This window comes from Salmo salar, chromosome 26, assembly GCF_965601325.2.
Source record: "Salmo salar chromosome 26, fSalSal1, whole genome shotgun sequence".
In the NCBI taxonomy this organism is placed as follows: domain Eukaryota; kingdom Metazoa; phylum Chordata; class Actinopteri; order Salmoniformes; family Salmonidae; genus Salmo; species Salmo salar.
Window position 1 is genome coordinate 50,530,385 of NC_138316.1, and position 18,649 is coordinate 50,549,033.

The following is an 18,649-nucleotide window of genomic DNA, read 5'->3' on the forward strand; positions in this document are numbered from 1 at the left end:
TCATTCTGTTACCGTGGAATTACATTGAGTCTCAGCATCATTCTGTTACTGTGGAATTACATTGAGTCTCAGCATCATTCTGTTACTGTGGAATTACATTGAGTCTCAGCATCATTCTGTTACTGTGGAATTACATTGAGTCTCAGCATCATTCTGTTACTGTGGAATTACATTGAGTCTCAGCATCATTCTGTCACTGTGGAATTACATTGAGTCTCAGCATCATTCTGTTACTGTGGAATTACATTGAGTCTCAGCATCATTCTGTTACTGTGGAATTACATTGAGTCTCAGCATCATTCTGTCACCGTGGAATTACATTTCAGTCTCAGCCTCATTCTGTTACCATGGAATTACATTGAGTCTCAGCATCATTCTGTTACTGTGGAATTACATTGAGTCTCAGCATCATTCTGTTACTGTGGAATTACATTGTGTCTCAGCGTCATTCTGTTACTGTGGAATTACATTGTGTCTCAGCATCATTCTGTTACTGTGGAATTACATTGAGTCTCAGCATCATTCTGTTACTGTGGAATTACATTGAGTCTCAGCATCATTTTGTTATCGTGGAATTACATTGAGTCTCAGCATCATTCTGTTACCGTGGAATTACATTGAGTCTCAGCATCATTCTGTTACTGTGGAATTGCCCTCAATCATCTTAAAAGCCAACTGTGGTCATTTTAGAACCCACATTGGTAAATGACAAATCCCCCAAAATAAGCATATATTTTTTAACTGCTCACAGATTTATAGTCAAAATTTAATGTTTCAAAATAGACAATTGTGTTTATGTTGAGATTCTGATCAATTTCACCCATCGCCAAACGTTAAGAACATTAGTCTGCTATGAACTCAAAGCGTTGTGTTTCTGTGATACCCAGAGGCTGGGAAATTGGCGACATACCGGTACGACCTAAGATGGCCATCGATATGGGGACCAATCAGACCTTGACCTCTTACTTTGGAGCTAACTCAGTTCCAATGAAGTTTGACTTGGTGTAGAGACATTGACTAGAGACTTACATTTAAATAACACGTGTTCTTTTTGAGTTATAGGTGCTGGCTCCATATCGATATATTTTCATGGTACATACATCTATCTACCCTCCGTACCACATGTGGTGCTTTTATCACAAAGCCCACTATTGAGTCTACATGTTCAGCTTCACTGCACCACTAGTATACTAAAGAGAGTTAATGTTTCATCCCTCCATATTAACACAGAAATCATGGTAAATGCTGTATTTTGTTGTTGTCAGTAAACTAGCTGCTTGACAAAAGTCCTTTCAGAAAGATTTAAAAAAACATTTATCCCTGTTGGCGGCTTTGAGGGTTAACGCTACCTAACGTGCATGAGCTCTCTCTCACACACACACACACACACACACACACACACACACACACACACACACACACACACACACACACACACACACACACACACACACACACACACACTACTCTATGTACCATTCATTTGCCAGAGCAGGGTACAGTACACAGCAGTTTCTCTGGGTCCTGTTATAAATCATCCCACAGCGTCCTGGAGGCTAGGCTAAGCTAGGCTAATTAATGCATACATCTGTGTAGGTGAGGCGTTGGTTCGCAACCTGGTGACCTTTGGGCGACCATTTTGGCTCTGCCTGTTGTCCCTTTTGGCTCTGCCTGTTGTCCATTTTGGCTCTGCCTGTTGTCCATTTTGGCTCTGCCTGTTGTCCATTTTCGCTCTGTCTGTTATACATTTTGGCTCTGCCTGTTGTCCATTTTGGCTCTGGAGGTTGTCCATTTTGGCTCTGTCTGTTATACATTTTGGCTCTGTCTGTTATACATTTTGGCTCTGTCTGTTATACATTTTGGCTCTGTCTGTTATACATTTTGGCTCTGCCTGTTGTCCATTTTGGCTCTGTCTGTTTTACATTTTGGCTCTGCCTGTTTTAGATTTTGGCTCTGCCTGTTATACATTTTGGCTCTGCCTGTTATACATTTTGGCTCTGCCTGTTATACATTTTGGCTCTGTCTGTTATACATTTTGGCTCTGCCTGTTACACATTTTGGCTCTGTCTGTTATACATTTTGGCTCTGCCTGTTATACATTTTGGCTCTGCCTGTTGTCCATTTTGGCTCTGCCTGTTATACATTTTGGCTCTGCCTGTTGTCCATTTTGGCTCTGCCTGTTACACATTTTGGCTCTGCCTGTTATACATTTTGGCTCTGTCTGTTATACATTTTGGCTCTGCCTGTTGTCCATTTTGGCTCTGCCTGTTGTCCATTTTGGCTCTGCCTGTTTTACATTTTGGCTCTGCCTGTTTTAGATTTTGGCTCTGCCTGTTATACATTTTGGCTCTGCCTGTTATACATTTTGGCTCTGTCTGTTATACATTTTGGCTCTGCCTGTTTTACATTTTGGCTCTGCCTGTTATACATTTTGGCTCTGCCTGTTGTCCATTTTGGCTCTGCCTGTTTTCCATTTTGGCTCTGCCTGTTTTCCATTTTGGCTCTGCCTGTTTTCCATTTTGGCTCTGCCTGTTTTCCATTTTGGCTCTGCCTGTTGTCCATTTTGGCTCTGCCTGTTGTCCATTTTGGCTCTGCCTGTTATACATTTTGGCTCCGTGTGTTGTCCATTTTGGCTCTGCCTGTTTTCCATTTTGGCTCTGCCTGTTTTCCATTTTGGCTCGGCCTGTTTTCCATTTTGGCTCTGCCTGTTTTCCATTTTGGCTCTGCCTGTTGTCCATTTTGGCTCTGCCTGTTGTCCATTTTGGCTCTGCCTGTTGTCCATTTTGGCTCTGCCTGTTGTCCATTTTGGCTCTGCCTGTTATACATTTTGGCTCCGGCTGTTGTCCATTTTGGCTCTGCCTGTTATACATTTTGGCTCCGTCTGTTGTCCATTTTGGCTCTGCCTGTTGTCCATTTTGGCTCTGCCTGTTATACATTTTGGCTCTGCCTGTTATACATTTTCGCTCTGCCTGTTATACATTTTGGCTCTGCCTGTTGTCCATTTTGGCTCTGCCTGTTTTCCATTTTGGCTCTGCCTGTTTTCCATTTTGGCTCTGCCTGTTTTCCATTTTGGCTCTGCCTGTTGTCCATTTTGGCTCTGCCTGTTGTCCATTTTGGCTCTGCCTGTTATACATTTTGGCTCCGTGTGTTGTCCATTTTGGCTCTGCCTGTTTTCCATTTTGGCTCTGCCTGTTTTCCATTTTGGCTCGGCCTGTTTTCCATTTTGGCTCTGCCTGTTTTCCATTTTGGCTCTGCCTGTTGTCCATTTTGGCTCTGCCTGTTGTCCATTTTGGCTCTGCCTGTTGTCCATTTTGGCTCTGCCTGTTATACATTTTGGCTCCGGCTGTTGTCCATTTTGGCTCTGCCTGTTATACATTTTGGCTCCGTCTGTTGTCCATTTTGGCTCTGCCTGTTGTCCATTTTGGCTCTGCCTGTTATACATTTTGGCTCTGCCTGTTATACATTTTGGCTCTGCCTGTTATACATTTTGGCTCTGCCTGTTGTCCATTTTGGCTCTGCCTGTTTTCCATTTTGGCTCTGCCTGTTTTCCATTTTGGCTCTGCCTGTTTTCCATTTTGGCTCTGCCTGTTTTCCATTTTGGCTCTGCCTGTTGTCCATTTTGGCTCTGCCTGTTGTCCATTTTGGCTCTGCCTGTTGTCCATTTTGGCTCTGCCTGTTATACATTTTGGCTCCGTCTGTTGTCCATTTTGGCTCTGCCTGTTGTCCATTTTGGCTCTGCCCGTTATACATTTTGGCTCCGTCTGTTGTCCATTTTGGCTCTGCCTGTTGTCCATTTTGGCTCTGCCTGTTGTCCATTTTGGCTCTGCCTGTTGTCCATTTTGGCTCTGCCTGTTTTCCATTTTGGCTCTGCCTGTTTTCCATTTTGGCTCTGCCTGTTGTCCATTTTGGCTCTGCCTGTTATACATTTTGGCTCTGCCTGTTATACATTTTGGCTCTGCCTGTTATACATTTTGGCTCTGCCTGTTGTCCATTTTGGCTCTGCCTGTTTTCCATTTTGGCTCTGCCTGTTTTCCATTTTGGCTCTGCCTGTTTTCCATTTTGGCTCTGCCTGTTGTCCATTTTGGCTCTGCCTGTTGTCCATTTTGGCTCTGCCTGTTATACATTTTGGCTCCGTGTGTTGTCCATTTTGGCTCTGCCTGTTTTCCATTTTGGCTCTGCCTGTTTTCCATTTTGGCTCGGCCTGTTTTCCATTTTGGCTCTGCCTGTTTTCCATTTTGGCTCTGCCTGTTGTCCATTTTGGCTCTGCCTGTTGTCCATTTTGGCTCTGCCTGTTGTCCATTTTGGCTCTGCCTGTTGTCCATTTTGGCTCTGCCTGTTATACATTTTGGCTCCGGCTGTTGTCCATTTTGGCTCTGCCTGTTATACATTTTGGCTCCGTCTGTTGTCCATTTTGGCTCTGCCTGTTGTCCATTTTGGCTCTGCCTGTTATACATTTTGGCTCTGCCTGTTATACATTTTCGCTCTGCCTGTTATACATTTTGGCTCTGCCTGTTGTCCATTTTGGCTCTGCCTGTTTTCCATTTTGGCTCTGCCTGTTTTCCATTTTGGCTCTGCCTGTTTTCCATTTTGGCTCTGCCTGTTGTCCATTTTGGCTCTGCCTGTTGTCCATTTTGGCTCTGCCTGTTATACATTTTGGCTCCGTGTGTTGTCCATTTTGGCTCTGCCTGTTTTCCATTTTGGCTCTGCCTGTTTTCCATTTTGGCTCGGCCTGTTTTCCATTTTGGCTCTGCCTGTTTTCCATTTTGGCTCTGCCTGTTGTCCATTTTGGCTCTGCCTGTTGTCCATTTTGGCTCTGCCTGTTGTCCATTTTGGCTCTGCCTGTTATACATTTTGGCTCCGGCTGTTGTCCATTTTGGCTCTGCCTGTTATACATTTTGGCTCCGTCTGTTGTCCATTTTGGCTCTGCCTGTTGTCCATTTTGGCTCTGCCTGTTATACATTTTGGCTCTGCCTGTTATACATTTTGGCTCTGCCTGTTATACATTTTGGCTCTGCCTGTTGTCCATTTTGGCTCTGCCTGTTTTCCATTTTGGCTCTGCCTGTTTTCCATTTTGGCTCTGCCTGTTTTCCATTTTGGCTCTGCCTGTTTTCCATTTTGGCTCTGCCTGTTGTCCATTTTGGCTCTGCCTGTTGTCCATTTTGGCTCTGCCTGTTGTCCATTTTGGCTCTGCCTGTTATACATTTTGGCTCCGTCTGTTGTCCATTTTGGCTCTGCCTGTTGTCCATTTTGGCTCTGCCCGTTATACATTTTGGCTCCGTCTGTTGTCCATTTTGGCTCTGCCTGTTGTCCATTTTGGCTCTGCCTGTTGTCCATTTTGGCTCTGCCTGTTGTCCATTTTGGCTCTGCCTGTTTTCCATTTTGGCTCTGCCTGTTTTCCATTTTGGCTCTGCCTGTTGTCCATTTTGGCTCTGCCTGTTATACATTTTGGCTCTGCCTGTTATACATTTTGGCTCTGCCTGTTATACATTTTGGCTCTGCCTGTTGTCCATTTTGGCTCTGCCTGTTTTCCATTTTGGCTCTGCCTGTTTTCCATTTTGGCTCTGCCTGTTTTCCATTTTGGCTCTGCCTGTTGTCCATTTTGGCTCTGCCTGTTGTCCATTTTGGCTCTGCCTGTTATACATTTTGGCTCCGTGTGTTGTCCATTTTGGCTCTGCCTGTTTTCCATTTTGGCTCTGCCTGTTTTCCATTTTGGCTCGGCCTGTTTTCCATTTTGGCTCTGCCTGTTTTCCATTTTGGCTCTGCCTGTTGTCCATTTTGGCTCTGCCTGTTGTCCATTTTGGCTCTGCCTGTTGTCCATTTTGGCTCTGCCTGTTGTCCATTTTGGCTCTGCCTGTTATACATTTTGGCTCCGGCTGTTGTCCATTTTGGCTCTGCCTGTTATACATTTTGGCTCCGTCTGTTGTCCATTTTGGCTCTGCCTGTTGTCCATTTTGGCTCTGCCTGTTATACATTTTGGCTCTGCCTGTTATACATTTTGGCTCTGCCTGTTGTCCATTTTGGCTCTGCCTGTTTTCCATTTTGGCTCTGCCTGTTTTCCATTTTGGCTCTGCCTGTTTTCCATTTTGGCTCTGCCTGTTTTCCATTTTGGCTCTGCCTGTTGTCCATTTTGGCTCTGCCTGTTGTCCATTTTGGCTCTGCCTGTTGTCCATTTTGGCTCTGCCTGTTATACATTTTGGCTCCGTCTGTTGTCCATTTTGGCTCTGCCTGTTGTCCATTTTGGCTCTGCCGTTATACATTTTGGCTCCGTCTGTTGTCCATTTTGGCTCTGCCTGTTGTCCATTTTGGCTCTGCCTGTTGTCCATTTTGGCTCTGCCTGTTGTCCATTTTGGCTCTGCCGCTGAACGGGCCCCAGTCGCTGGGAGCTTTACAGCCCTGTTACTACCAGTGGTGTAACGTACTTAAGTAAAAATACTTAAGTATCTGTACTTTACTTTTTATATTTTTGACTACTTTTACTTTTACTTCACTACATTCCTAAAGAAAATTATGTACTTTTTACTCCATACATTTTCCCTGACACTCAAAAGTACTCGTTACATTCTGAATGTTCAGCAGGACACCCGACAGCCTCTGATCTGGCGGACTCACTAAACACATGCTTGGTTTGTAAATGATGTCTGAGTGTTGGAGCGTGCCTCTGGTTATCTGTAAATGATGTCTGAGTGTTGGAGCGTGCCCCTGGTTATCTGTAAATGATGTCTGAGTGTTGGAGCGTGCCCCTGGTTATCTGTAAATGATGTCTGAGTGTTGGAGCGTGACTCTGGCTATTTGTAAATTAAAAAAATATAAGAAAATGCTGCCGTCTGGTTTGCTTTATATAAGGAATTTGAAAAAGATTTATACTTTTACTTTTGGTACCTAAGTATATTTCAGCAATTACATTTACTTTTGATACTTAAGTATATTTAAAACCAAATACTTTTAGACTTTTACTCAAGTAGTATTTTACTGGGTGACTTTCACTTTAACTTGAGTCATTTTCTATTAAAGTATCTTTACTTTTACTCAAGTATGACAATTGGGTACTTTTTCCACCACTGGTTACTGGTACCACGACTGTGTCCCACTCCCAAATGGTACCCTGTTCCCCACATAGTGTACTACCCCCCCCCCCCATAGAGCTCTGGTCCAAGTAGTGCACTATTTAGGGAATAGGGTGCCATTTGGCTCTGGTCTAAAGTAGTGCACTGTAATAGGGAATAGGCTGCCATTTGGGATGCAATTCATGTCTCTAGCAGGAATGTGTTACAGATACTCCCTCTACACCTGTCCCCTCTCCAGGGGAACATGATACTCCCTCTACACCTGTCCCCTCTCCAGGGGAACATGATACTCCCTCTACACCTGTCCCCTCTCCAGGGGAACATGATACTCCCTCTACACCTGTCCCCTCTCCAGGGGGAACATGATACTCCCTCTACACCTGTCCCCTCTCCAGGGGAACATGATACTCCCTCTACACCTGTCCCCTCTCCAGGGGAACATGATACTCCCTCTACACCTGTCCCCTCTCCAGGGGAACATGATACTCCCTCTACACCTGTCCCCTCTCCAGGGGAACATGATACTCCCTCTACACCTGTCCCCTCTCCAGGGGAACATGATACTCCCTCTACACCTGTCCCCTCTCCAGGGGGAACATGATACTCCCTCTACACCTGTCCCCTCTCCAGGGGAACATGATACTCCCTCTACACCTGTCCCCTCTCCAGGGGAACATGATACTCCCTCTACACCTGTCCCCTCTCCAGGGGAACATGATACTCCCTCTACACCTGTCCCCTCTCCAGGGGAACATGATACTCCCTCTACACCTGTCCCCTCTCCAGGGGAACATGATACTCCCTCTACACCTGTCCCCTCTCCAGGGGAACATGATACTCCCTCTACACCTGTCCCCTCTCCAGGGGAACATGATACTCCCTCTACACCTGTCCCCTCTCCAGGGGAACATGATACTCCCTCTACACCTGTCCCCTCTCCAGGGGAACATGATACTCCCTCTACACCTGTCCCCTCTCCAGGGGAACATGATACTCCCTCTACACCTGTCCCCTCTCCAGGGGAACATGATACTCCCTCTACACCTGTCCCCTCTCCAGGGGAACATGATACTCCCTCTACACCTGTCCCCTCTCCAGGGGAACATGATACTCCCTCTACACCTGTCCCCTCTCCAGGGGAACATGATACTCCCTCTACACCTGTCCCCTCTCCAGGGGAACATGATACTCCCTCTACACCTGTCCCCTCTCCAGGGGAACATGATACTCCCTCTACACCTGTCCCCTCTCCAGGGGAACATGATACTCCCTCTACACCTGTCCCCTCTCCAGGGGAACATGATACTCCCTCTACACCTGTCCCCTCTCCAGGGGGAACATGATACTCCCTCTACACCTGTCCCCTCTCCAGGGGAACATGATACTCCCTCTACACCTGTCCCCTCTCCAGGGGAACATGATACTCCCTCTACACCTGTCCCCTCTCCAGGGGAACATGATACTCCCTCTACACCTGTCACCTCTCCAGGGGAACATGATACTCCCTCTACACCTGTCCCCTCTCCAGGGGGAACATGATACTCCCTCTACACCTGTCCCCTCTCCAGGGGAACATGATACTCCCTCTACACCTGCTCCCCTCTCCAGGGGGAACATGATACTCCCTCCTACACCTGTCACCCTCTCAGCAGGGGAACATGATACTCCCTCTACACCTGTCCCCTCTCCAGGGGAACATGATACTCCCTCTACACCTGTCCCCTCTCCAGGGGGAACATGATACTCCCTCTACACCTGTCCCCTCTCCAGGGGAACATGATACTCCCTCTACACCTGTCCCCTCTCCAGGGGGAACATGATACTCCCTCTACACCTGTCCCCTCTCCAGGGGAACATGATACTCCCTCTACACCTGTCCCCTCTCCAGGGGAACATGATACTCCCTCTACACCTGTCCCCTCTCCAGGGGAACATGATACTCCCTCTACACCTGTCCCCTCTCCAGGGGAACATGATACTCCCTCTACACCTGTCCCCTCTCCAGGGGAACATGATACTCCCTCTACACCTGTCCCCTCTCCAGGGGAACATGATACTCCCTCTACACCTGTCCCCTCTCCAGGGGAACATGATACTCCCTCTACACCTGTCCCCTCTCCAGGGGAACATGATACTCCCTCTACACCTGTCCCCTCTCCAGGGGAACATGATACTCCCTCTACACCTGTCCCCTCTCCAGGGGAACATGATACTCCCTCTACACCTGTCCCCTCTCCAGGGGGAACATGATACTCCCTCTACACCTGTCCCCTCTCCAGGGGAACATGATACTCCCTCTACACCTGTCCCCTCTCCAGGGGAACATGATACTCCCTCTACACCTGTCCCCTCTCCAGGGGAACATGATACTCCCTCTACACCTGTCCCCTCTCCAGGGGAACATGATACTCCCTCTACACCTGTCCCCTCTCCAGGGGAACATGATACTCCCTCTACACCTGTCCCCTCTCCAGGGGAACATGATACTCCCTCTACACCTGTCCCCTCTCCAGGGGAACATGATACTCCCTCTACACCTGTCCCCTCTCCAGGGGAACATGATACTCCCTCTACACCTGTCCCCTCTCCAGGGGAACATGATACTCCCTCTTCCCCTGTCCCCTCTCCAGGGGAACATGATACTCCCTCTACACCTGTCCCCTCTCCAGAGGAACATGATACTCCCTCTACACCTGTCCCCTCTCCAGGGGAACATGATACTCCCTCTATACCTGTCCCCTCTCAGGGGAACATGATACTCCCTCTACACCTGTCCCCTCTCCAGGGGAACATGATACTCCCTCTACACCTGTCCCCTCTCCAGGGGGAACATGATACTCCCTCTATACCTGTCCCCTCTCCAGGGGAACATGATACTCCCTCTACACCTGTCCCATCTCCAGGGGAACATGATACTCCCTCTACACCTGTCCCCTCTCCAGGGGAACATGATACTCCCTCTACACCTGTCCCCTCTCCAGGGGAACATGATACTCCCTCTATACCTGTCCCCTCTCCAGGGGAACATGATAATCCCCCCCTACACCTGTCCCCTCTCCAGGGGAACATGATACTCCCTCTACACCTGTCCCATCTCCAGGGGAACATGATACTCCCTCTACACCTGTCCCCTCTCCAGGGGAACATGATACTCCCTCTACACCTGTCCCCTCTCCAGGGGAACATGATACTCCCTCTACACCTGTCCCCTCTCCAGGGGAACATGATACTCCCTCTACACCTGTCCCCTCTCCAGGGGAACATGATACTCCCTCTACACCTGTCCCCTCTCCAGGGGAACATGATACTCCCTCTACACCTGTCCCCTCTCCAGGGGAACATGATACTCCCTCTACACCTGTCCCCTCTCCAGGGGGAACCTGATACTCCCTCTACACCTGTCCCCTCTCCAGGGGAACATGATACTCCCTCTACACCTGTCCCCTCTCCAGGGGAACATGATACTCCCTCTACACCTGTCCCCTCTCCAGGGGAACATGATACTCCCTCTACACCTGTCCCCTCTCCAGGGGAACATGATACTCCCTCTACACCTGTCCCCTCTCCAGGGGAACATGATACTCCCTCTACACCTGTCCCCTCTCCAGGGGAACATGTTAGAGATGTTCTGGTACCACTAGAGGACTCTGGGTAGTCATCATGTGAATGATCCACAGAGAATGGACTGGTGTTGTTGGGTCTGTTGTAAGTGATTCGCTAGGTTCTGATGTTGTCTGTATTGGAAAAGCCATACAATATTTGTTATATAAAGACTGATTTATGCTCCCAACAGTATGCTGCAACGGTAGCTCAAACAATATTCTACAGTATGTTTACTGAGCACTGCGTGATTACATATCATGATTTATTAAAAGAAGATTTCAAATGACCAATCGGACGAGGCAAGAAAAAGAAAAGAGGTGTGATGACTCAACAATATCACCACAGACTGAGTCCCGGTCCTCTCTCTCTCCTCTGTTTAAATGACCCTGTCTGTCTGTGTGGGCTCTGGTGACTGGGCTGTGCACTGCTGGGCTAGCTGGAGGGAGGGAGGGAGGGAGGGAGGGAGGGAGGGAGAGAGGGAGGGATGGAGGGAGGGAGGGAGGCATGGAGGGATGGAGGGAGGCATGGAGGGATGGAGGGAGGGAGGGAGGCATGGAGAGAGGGAGGGATGGAGGGAGGGAGGGAGGCATGGAGGGAGGGAGGGATGGAGGGAGGGAGGCATGGAGGGAGGGAGGGAGGGGTTGGAGGGAGGGATGGAGGGAGGGAGGGAGGCATGGAGGGATGGAGGGAGGGAGACATGGAGGGAGGGGTTGGAGGGAGGGAGGGAGGCATGGAGGGAGGGAGGGAGGGAGGGGTTGGAGGGAGGGGATGGATGGAGACATATTGAGGCTGACTAATCACAAGTGAGGTTGAGTCAGCAGAGGGTGAATGGAATGCTGCTCACCAGGAAACAGCCTTAACACATCACAGTAGTAACGATCACATGAATCCTCACTGTTACCAAGCAACTATCTACTGCTCCATATTACCTCACTGTTACCAAGCAACTATCTACTGCTCCATACAGTATCACCTCCCTGTTACCAAGCAACTATCTACTGCTCCATATTACCTCCCTGTTACCAAGCAACTATCTACTGTTCCATACAGTATCACCTCCCTGTTACCAAGCAACTATCTACTGCTCCGTATTACCTCCCTGTTACCAAGCAACTATCTACTGGTCCATACAGTATCACCTCCCTGTTACCAAGCAACTATCTACTGTTCCATACAGTATCACTTCCCTGTTACCAAGCAACTATCTACTGTTCCATACAGTATCACTTCCCTGTTACCAAGCAACTATCTACTGTTCCATACAGTATCACCTCCCTGTTACCAAGCAACTATCTACTGTTCCATACAGTATCACCTCCCTGTACCAAGCAACTATCGACTGCTCCATATTACCTCCCTGTTACCAAGCAACTTTCTACTGGTCCATACAGTATCACCTCCCTGTTACCAAGCAACTATCTACTGCTCCATACAGTATCACCTCCCTGTTACCAAGCAACTATCTACTGCTCCATATTACCTCCCTGTTACCAAGCAACTATCTACTGGTCCATACAGTATCACCTCCCTGTTACCAAGCAACTATCTACTGTTCCATACAGTATCACTTCCCTGTTACCAAGCAACTATCTACTATTCCATACAGTATCACTTCCCTGTTACCAAGCAACTATCTACTGTTCCATACAGTATCACCTCCCTGTTACCAAGCAACTATCTACTGTTCCATACAGTATCACCTCCCTGTTACCAAGCAACTATCGACTGCTCCATATTACCTCCCTGTTACCAAGCAACTTTCTACTGGTCCATACAGTATCACCTCCCTGTTACCAAGCAACTATCTACTGCTCCATACAGTATCACCTCACTGTTACCAAGCAACTATCTACTGTTCCATACAGTATGACCTCACTGTTACCAAGCAACTATCTACTGTTCCATACAGTATGACCTCACTGTACCAAGCAACTATCTACTGTTCCATACAGTATGACCTCCCTGTACCAAGCAACTATCTACTGTTCCATACAGTATCACTTCCCTGTTACCAAGCAACTATCTACTGCTCCATATTACCTCCCTGTTACCAAGCAACTATCTACTGCTCCATACAGTATCACCTCCCTGTTACCAAGCAACTATCTACTGCTCCATATTACCTCACTGTTACCAAGCAACTATCTACTGTTCCATACAGTATCACCTCCCTGTTACCAAGCAACTAACTACTGCTCCATATTACCTCACTGTTACCAAGCAACTATCTACTGCTCCATACAGTATCACCTCCCTGTTACCAAGCAACTATCTACTGCTCCGTATTACCTCCCTGTTACCAAGCAACTATCTACTGCTCCATATTACCTCCCTGTTACCAAGCAACTATCTACTGCTCCATACAGTATCACCTCCCTGTTACCAAGCAACTATCTACTGTTCCATACAGTATCACTTCCCTGTTACCAAGCAACTATCTACTGTTCCATACAGTATCACCTCACTGTTACCAAGCAACTATCTACTGCTCCATATTACCTCCCTGTTACCAAGCAACTATCTACTGCTCCATACAGTATCACCTCCCTGTTACCAAGCAACTATCTACTGCTCCATATTACCTCACTGTTACCAAGCAACTATCTACTGTTCCATACAGTATCACCTCCCTGTTACCAAGCAACTATCTACTGCTCCATATTACCTCCCTGTTACCAAGCAACTATCTACTGGTCCATACAGTATCACCTCCCTGTTACCAAGCAACTATCTACTGTTCCATACAGTATGACCTCACTGTTACCAAGCAACTATCTACTGTTCCATACAATATGACCTCACTGTTACCAAGCAACTATCTACTGCTCCATATTACCTCCCTGTTACCAAGCAACTATCTACTGCTTCACACAGTATCACCTCCCTGTTACCAAGCAACTATCTACTGCTCCATATTACCTCCCTGTTACCAAGCAACTATCTACTGCTCCATATTACCTCCCTGTTACCAAGCAACTATCTACTGTTCCATACAGTATCACCTCACTGTTACCAAGCAACTATCTACTGTTCCATACAGTATCCCCTCCCTGTTACCAAGCAACTATCTACTGGCCCATGTCACCTCACTGTTACCAAGCAACTATCTACTGTTCCATACAGTATCACCTCCCTGTTACCAAGCAACTATCTACTGCTTCACACAGTATCACCTCCCTGTTACCAAGCAACTATCTACTGGCCCATATCACCTCACTGTTACCAAGCAACTATCTACTGGCCCATATCACCTCACTGTTACCAAGCAACTATCTACTGTTCCATTCAGTATCACCTCACTGTTACCAAGCAACTATCTACTGTTCCATACAGTATCCCCTCCCTGTTACCAAGCAACTATCTACTGGCCCATGTCACCTCACTGTTACCAAGCAACTATCTACTGTTCCATACAGTATCACCTCCCTGTTACCAAGCAACTATCTACTGCTTCACACAGTATCACCTCCCTGTTACCAAGCAACTATCTACTGGCCCATATCACCTCACTGTTACCAAGCAACTATCTACTGGCCCATATCACCTCACTGTTACCAAGCAACTATCTACTGTTCCATTCAGTATCACCTCACTGTTACCAAGCAACTATCTACTGTTCCATACAGTATGACCTCACTGTTACCAAGCAACTATCTACTGTTCCATTCAGTATCACCTCCCTGTTACCAAGCAACTATCTACTGCTCCATATCACCTCACTGTAGGGTTGGCTAGAACAAGTTACGCTTATAAGCATAATGTCTTACAATTAAAGAGGTTAGTTCTACATTAGATTTACCAGCTCATAAAACATACAGGTGGTGTTGTATAAAATAGCCTAGCAGCCAGACAGATAACTCTGAAGAACATATTATTTAAGTTTGAACTTTAAGTTCAATTTACGAAGAGCTTAATATTTACACTTAACTGACATTAACACCAAAGGAGTATCAATACCATGAGAACAAAAAGATCAGAAGGTCAGAAGGCCGTACCTTTAGTTCTGGCATGCTGACGATGAGCGCCAGGGGGAGGCTGACGTCAGGCTGGTTGGTGTAGTCCAGTGGCACTAGGTGAGGAGCCAGCTCATGGAATCTCCCATGTAACCTAGGACACACGGACAGGACAAGGATAGGAAACATCCACACACATAACCTTATGGGTTTGGACTCTTTTGTTTACAAGGCAGGAGTGGTTTAGCCTGGTCCAAGATCTGTTTATGCTGTCGTGTCAATAACCGTAGGAGTTAGCTGTACGAGTATAAACAGATCTGGGACCAAGCTAGAGAAATGAAGAGCCATTATGGCCGTAGTATGCAGAGGTCTAGCATCAGTACAGTCCACTCAATCAGTCATAAATATATTCACATACAGTATATGGTGCTTATCTTTTCCATTCATTTTAGATTGAAACATACAGCTGGTATCTACACAACAGATGAACTGGGACGTGGACTTTTCTCACACATTCCTGACACATATCCATGACTGCCCTCAACATTTTGAGTTCTGAAAATATCTTGACAAACGTACATTTTTTGGAGCTAATTCTCTTTAATTCTCTGAGGTAAGCACCTTGTACTGTCATGGAGCTGGGGTGTTTAACCTCCTTCATACTACCAACATATTTTACATATTACCAACTGGGGGTCATTTTGACCCAGAGAAGAAACTATTGGGAAAAACAACAATCATAGCAAAACATAAAGTATTCATAAAGTATTCACAAAGTATTCACAAAGTATTCACAAAGTATTCACAAAGTATTCAGAAGGTTTTCACAAGTATTCACAAAGTATTCAGACACCTTGACTTTTTCCACATTTTGTTACATATATATATATATATTTTTTAAATACTCCTCATAATCCCCCTGAGTGGTGGGGGGGATCCAGGCTGTATCACAACCAGCCGTGATTGGGAGTCCCACAGGGCGGTGCACAACTGGCCCAGCATCGTCCAGGTTAGGGTTTGGACCCGGTGTAGGCTGTCATTGCAAATAACAATTTGTTCTTAACTGACTTGCCTAGTTAAATAAAGGTTGAATAAAAAATATAAATAACATCTACACACAATACACCATAATGACAAAGTGAAAACAGGTTTTTTGAATTTCTTGTAAATGTCTAAATCAAAAGACAGAAATAGCTTATTTTACATAAGTATTCAGACCCTTTGCTATGAGATTCGAAATTGAGCTCAGGTGCATCCTGTTTCCATTGATCATCCTTGAGATGTTTCAACAACTTGACTGGGTATATTGTGTGTACATTGATGGGGTGGGGGGGGAAATGTATCCTTTTAAGAATAAGGCTGTAATGTAACAAATTGTGGAATAAGTAAAGGGGTCGGAATACTTTCTGAATGCACTGGACACTTCATTAGTATCAAAACATCATTAGACATGTTAATAATGTAGTATTACAGTTCAATTTAGATTTTGTACAAGGTCATGTGTAGTGATAACCAGTTATAACCAGTGATAATCAGTTATAACCAGTTATAACCAGTGATGAACAGTTATAACCAGTGATAACCAGTGATAACCAGTGATAACCAGTGATGAACAGTTATAACCAGTTATAACCAGTGATAACCAGTGATAACCAGTTATAACCAGTGATAACCAGTTATAACCAGTTATAACCAGTGATGAACAGTGATAATCGGTGATAACCGGTTATAACCAGCGATAACCAGTTATAACCATAGGCAAGTACATAAAGTGCCCCATCTTTGCAGGGGATCTGTCTATCTGGTCTAAATCACTGATACAGGTCCCTCTCCCCATTCTGATGCTATGGATAACTTGTTATTATGTCTCCAGAGAAATGTAACGTTTATTTTGATTTAACTAGGCAAGTCAGTTAAGAAGAACGAATTCTTATTTACAATGACGGCCTACCCCGGCCAAACCCGGACGACGCTGGGCCAATTGTGCGCCGCCCTATGGGACTCCCAATCACGGCCGGATGTGATACAGCCTGGATTCGAACCAGAGACTGTAGTGACGCCTCTTGCAATGAGATGCAGTGCCTTAGACCTGCTGCGCCACTCGGGAGACCAATAGAAACCCAGATTCAAATAAAGGTCTTATCTATCAAAATGACTGTAGGCAGAATTAGGTGCTTTTGGATGGGGTCAACATGACTGTAGGCAGAATTAGGTGCTTTTGGATGGGGTCAACATGACTGTAGGCAGAATTAGGTGCTTTTGGATAGGGTCAACATGACTGTAGGCAGAATTAGGTGCTTTTGGATGGGGTCAACATGACTGTAGGCAGAATTAGGTGCTTTAGGATGGGGTCAACATGACTGTAGGCAGAATTAGGTGCTTTAGGATGGGGTCAACATGACTGTAGGCAGAATTAGGTGCTTTAGGATGGGGTCAACATGACTGCAGGCAGAATTAGGTGCTTTTGGATGGGGTCAACATGACTGTAGGCAGAATTAGGTGCTTTTGGATGGGGTCAACATGACTGTAGGCAGAATTAGGTGCTTTTGGATGGGGTCAACATGACTGTAGGCAGAATTAGGTGCTTTAGGATGGGGTCAACATGACTGTAGGCAGAATTAGGTGCTTTTGGATGGGGTCAACATGACTGTAGGCAGAATTAGGTGCTTTAGGATGGGGTCAACATGACTGTAGGCAGAATTAGGTGCTTTTGGATGGGGTCAACATGACTGTAGGCAGAATTAGGTGCTTTTGGATGGGGTCAACATGACTGTAGGCAGAATTAGGTGCTTTTGGATGGGGTCAACATGACTGTAGACAGAATTAGGTGCTTTTGGATGGGGTCAACATGACTGTAGACAGAATTAGGTGCTTTTGGATGGGGTCAACATGACTGTAGACAGAATTAGGTGCTTTTGGATGGGGTCAACATGACTGTAGGCAGAATTAGGTGCTTTTGGATGGGGTCAACATGACTGTAGGCAGAATTAGGTGCTTTTGGATGGGGTCAACATGACTGTAGGCAGAATTAGGTGCTTTAGGATGGGGTCAACATGACTGTAGACAGAATTAGGTGCTTTTGGATGGGGTCAACATGACTGTAGGCAGAATTAGGTGCTTTTGGATGGGGTCAACATGACTGTAGGCAGAATTAGGTGCTTTTGGATGGGGTCAACATGACTGTAGGCAGAATTAGGTGCTTTAGGATGGGGTCAACATGACTGTAGACAGAATTAGGTGCTTTAGGATGGGGTCAACATGACTGTAGACAGAATTAGGTGCTTTTGGATGGGGTCAACATGACTGTAGGCAGAATTAGGTGCTTTAGGATGGGGTCAACATGACTGTAGGCAGAATTAGGTGCTTTTGGATGGGGTCAACATGACTGTAGGCAGAATTAGGTGCTTTTGGATGGGGTCAACATGACTGTAGGCAGAATTAGGTGCTTTTGGATGGGGTCAACATGACTGTAGGCAGAATTAGGTGCTTTAGGATGGGGTCAACATGACTGTAGACAGAATTAGGTGCTTTAGGATGGGGTCAACATGACTGTAGGCAGAATTAGGTGCTTTTGGATGGGGTCAACATGACTGTAGGCAGAATTAGGTGCTTTTGGATGGGGTCAACATGACTGTAGGCAGAATTAGGTGCTTTAGGATGGGGTCAACATGACTGTAGACAGAATTAGGTGCTTTAGGATGGGGTCAACATGACTGTAGGCAGAATTAGGTGCTTTAGGATGGGGTCAACATGACTGTAGGCAGAATTAGGTGCTTTTGGATGGGGTCAACATGACTGTAGGCAGAATTAGGTGCTTTAGGATGGGGTCAACATGACTGTAGGCAGAATTAGGTGCTTTTGGATGGGGTCAACATGACTGTAGGCAGAATTAGGTGCTTTTGGATGGGGTCAACATGACTGTAGGCAGAATTAGGTGCTTTTGGATGGGGTCAACATGACTGTAGGCAGAATTAGGTGCTTTTGGATGGGGTCAACATGACTGTAGGCAGAATTAGGTGCTTTTGGATG

General features: G+C 46.3%; 1 protein-coding gene across 1 annotated transcript in view; it reads right to left on the bottom strand.

Annotated features, from left to right (window-relative positions):
• LOC106588009 (calcium and integrin-binding family member 2) overlaps window positions 1-18,649 on the bottom strand; it is a 59,811-nt gene that overhangs the window by 20,527 nt on the left and 20,635 nt on the right. Inside the window, exon 3 of the mRNA XM_045708670.2 lies at window positions 14,663-14,774. Coding sequence (XP_045564626.1) covers window positions 14,663-14,774 — 112 coding nt within the window. The remainder of the gene's footprint in view (window positions 1-14,662; window positions 14,775-18,649) is intronic.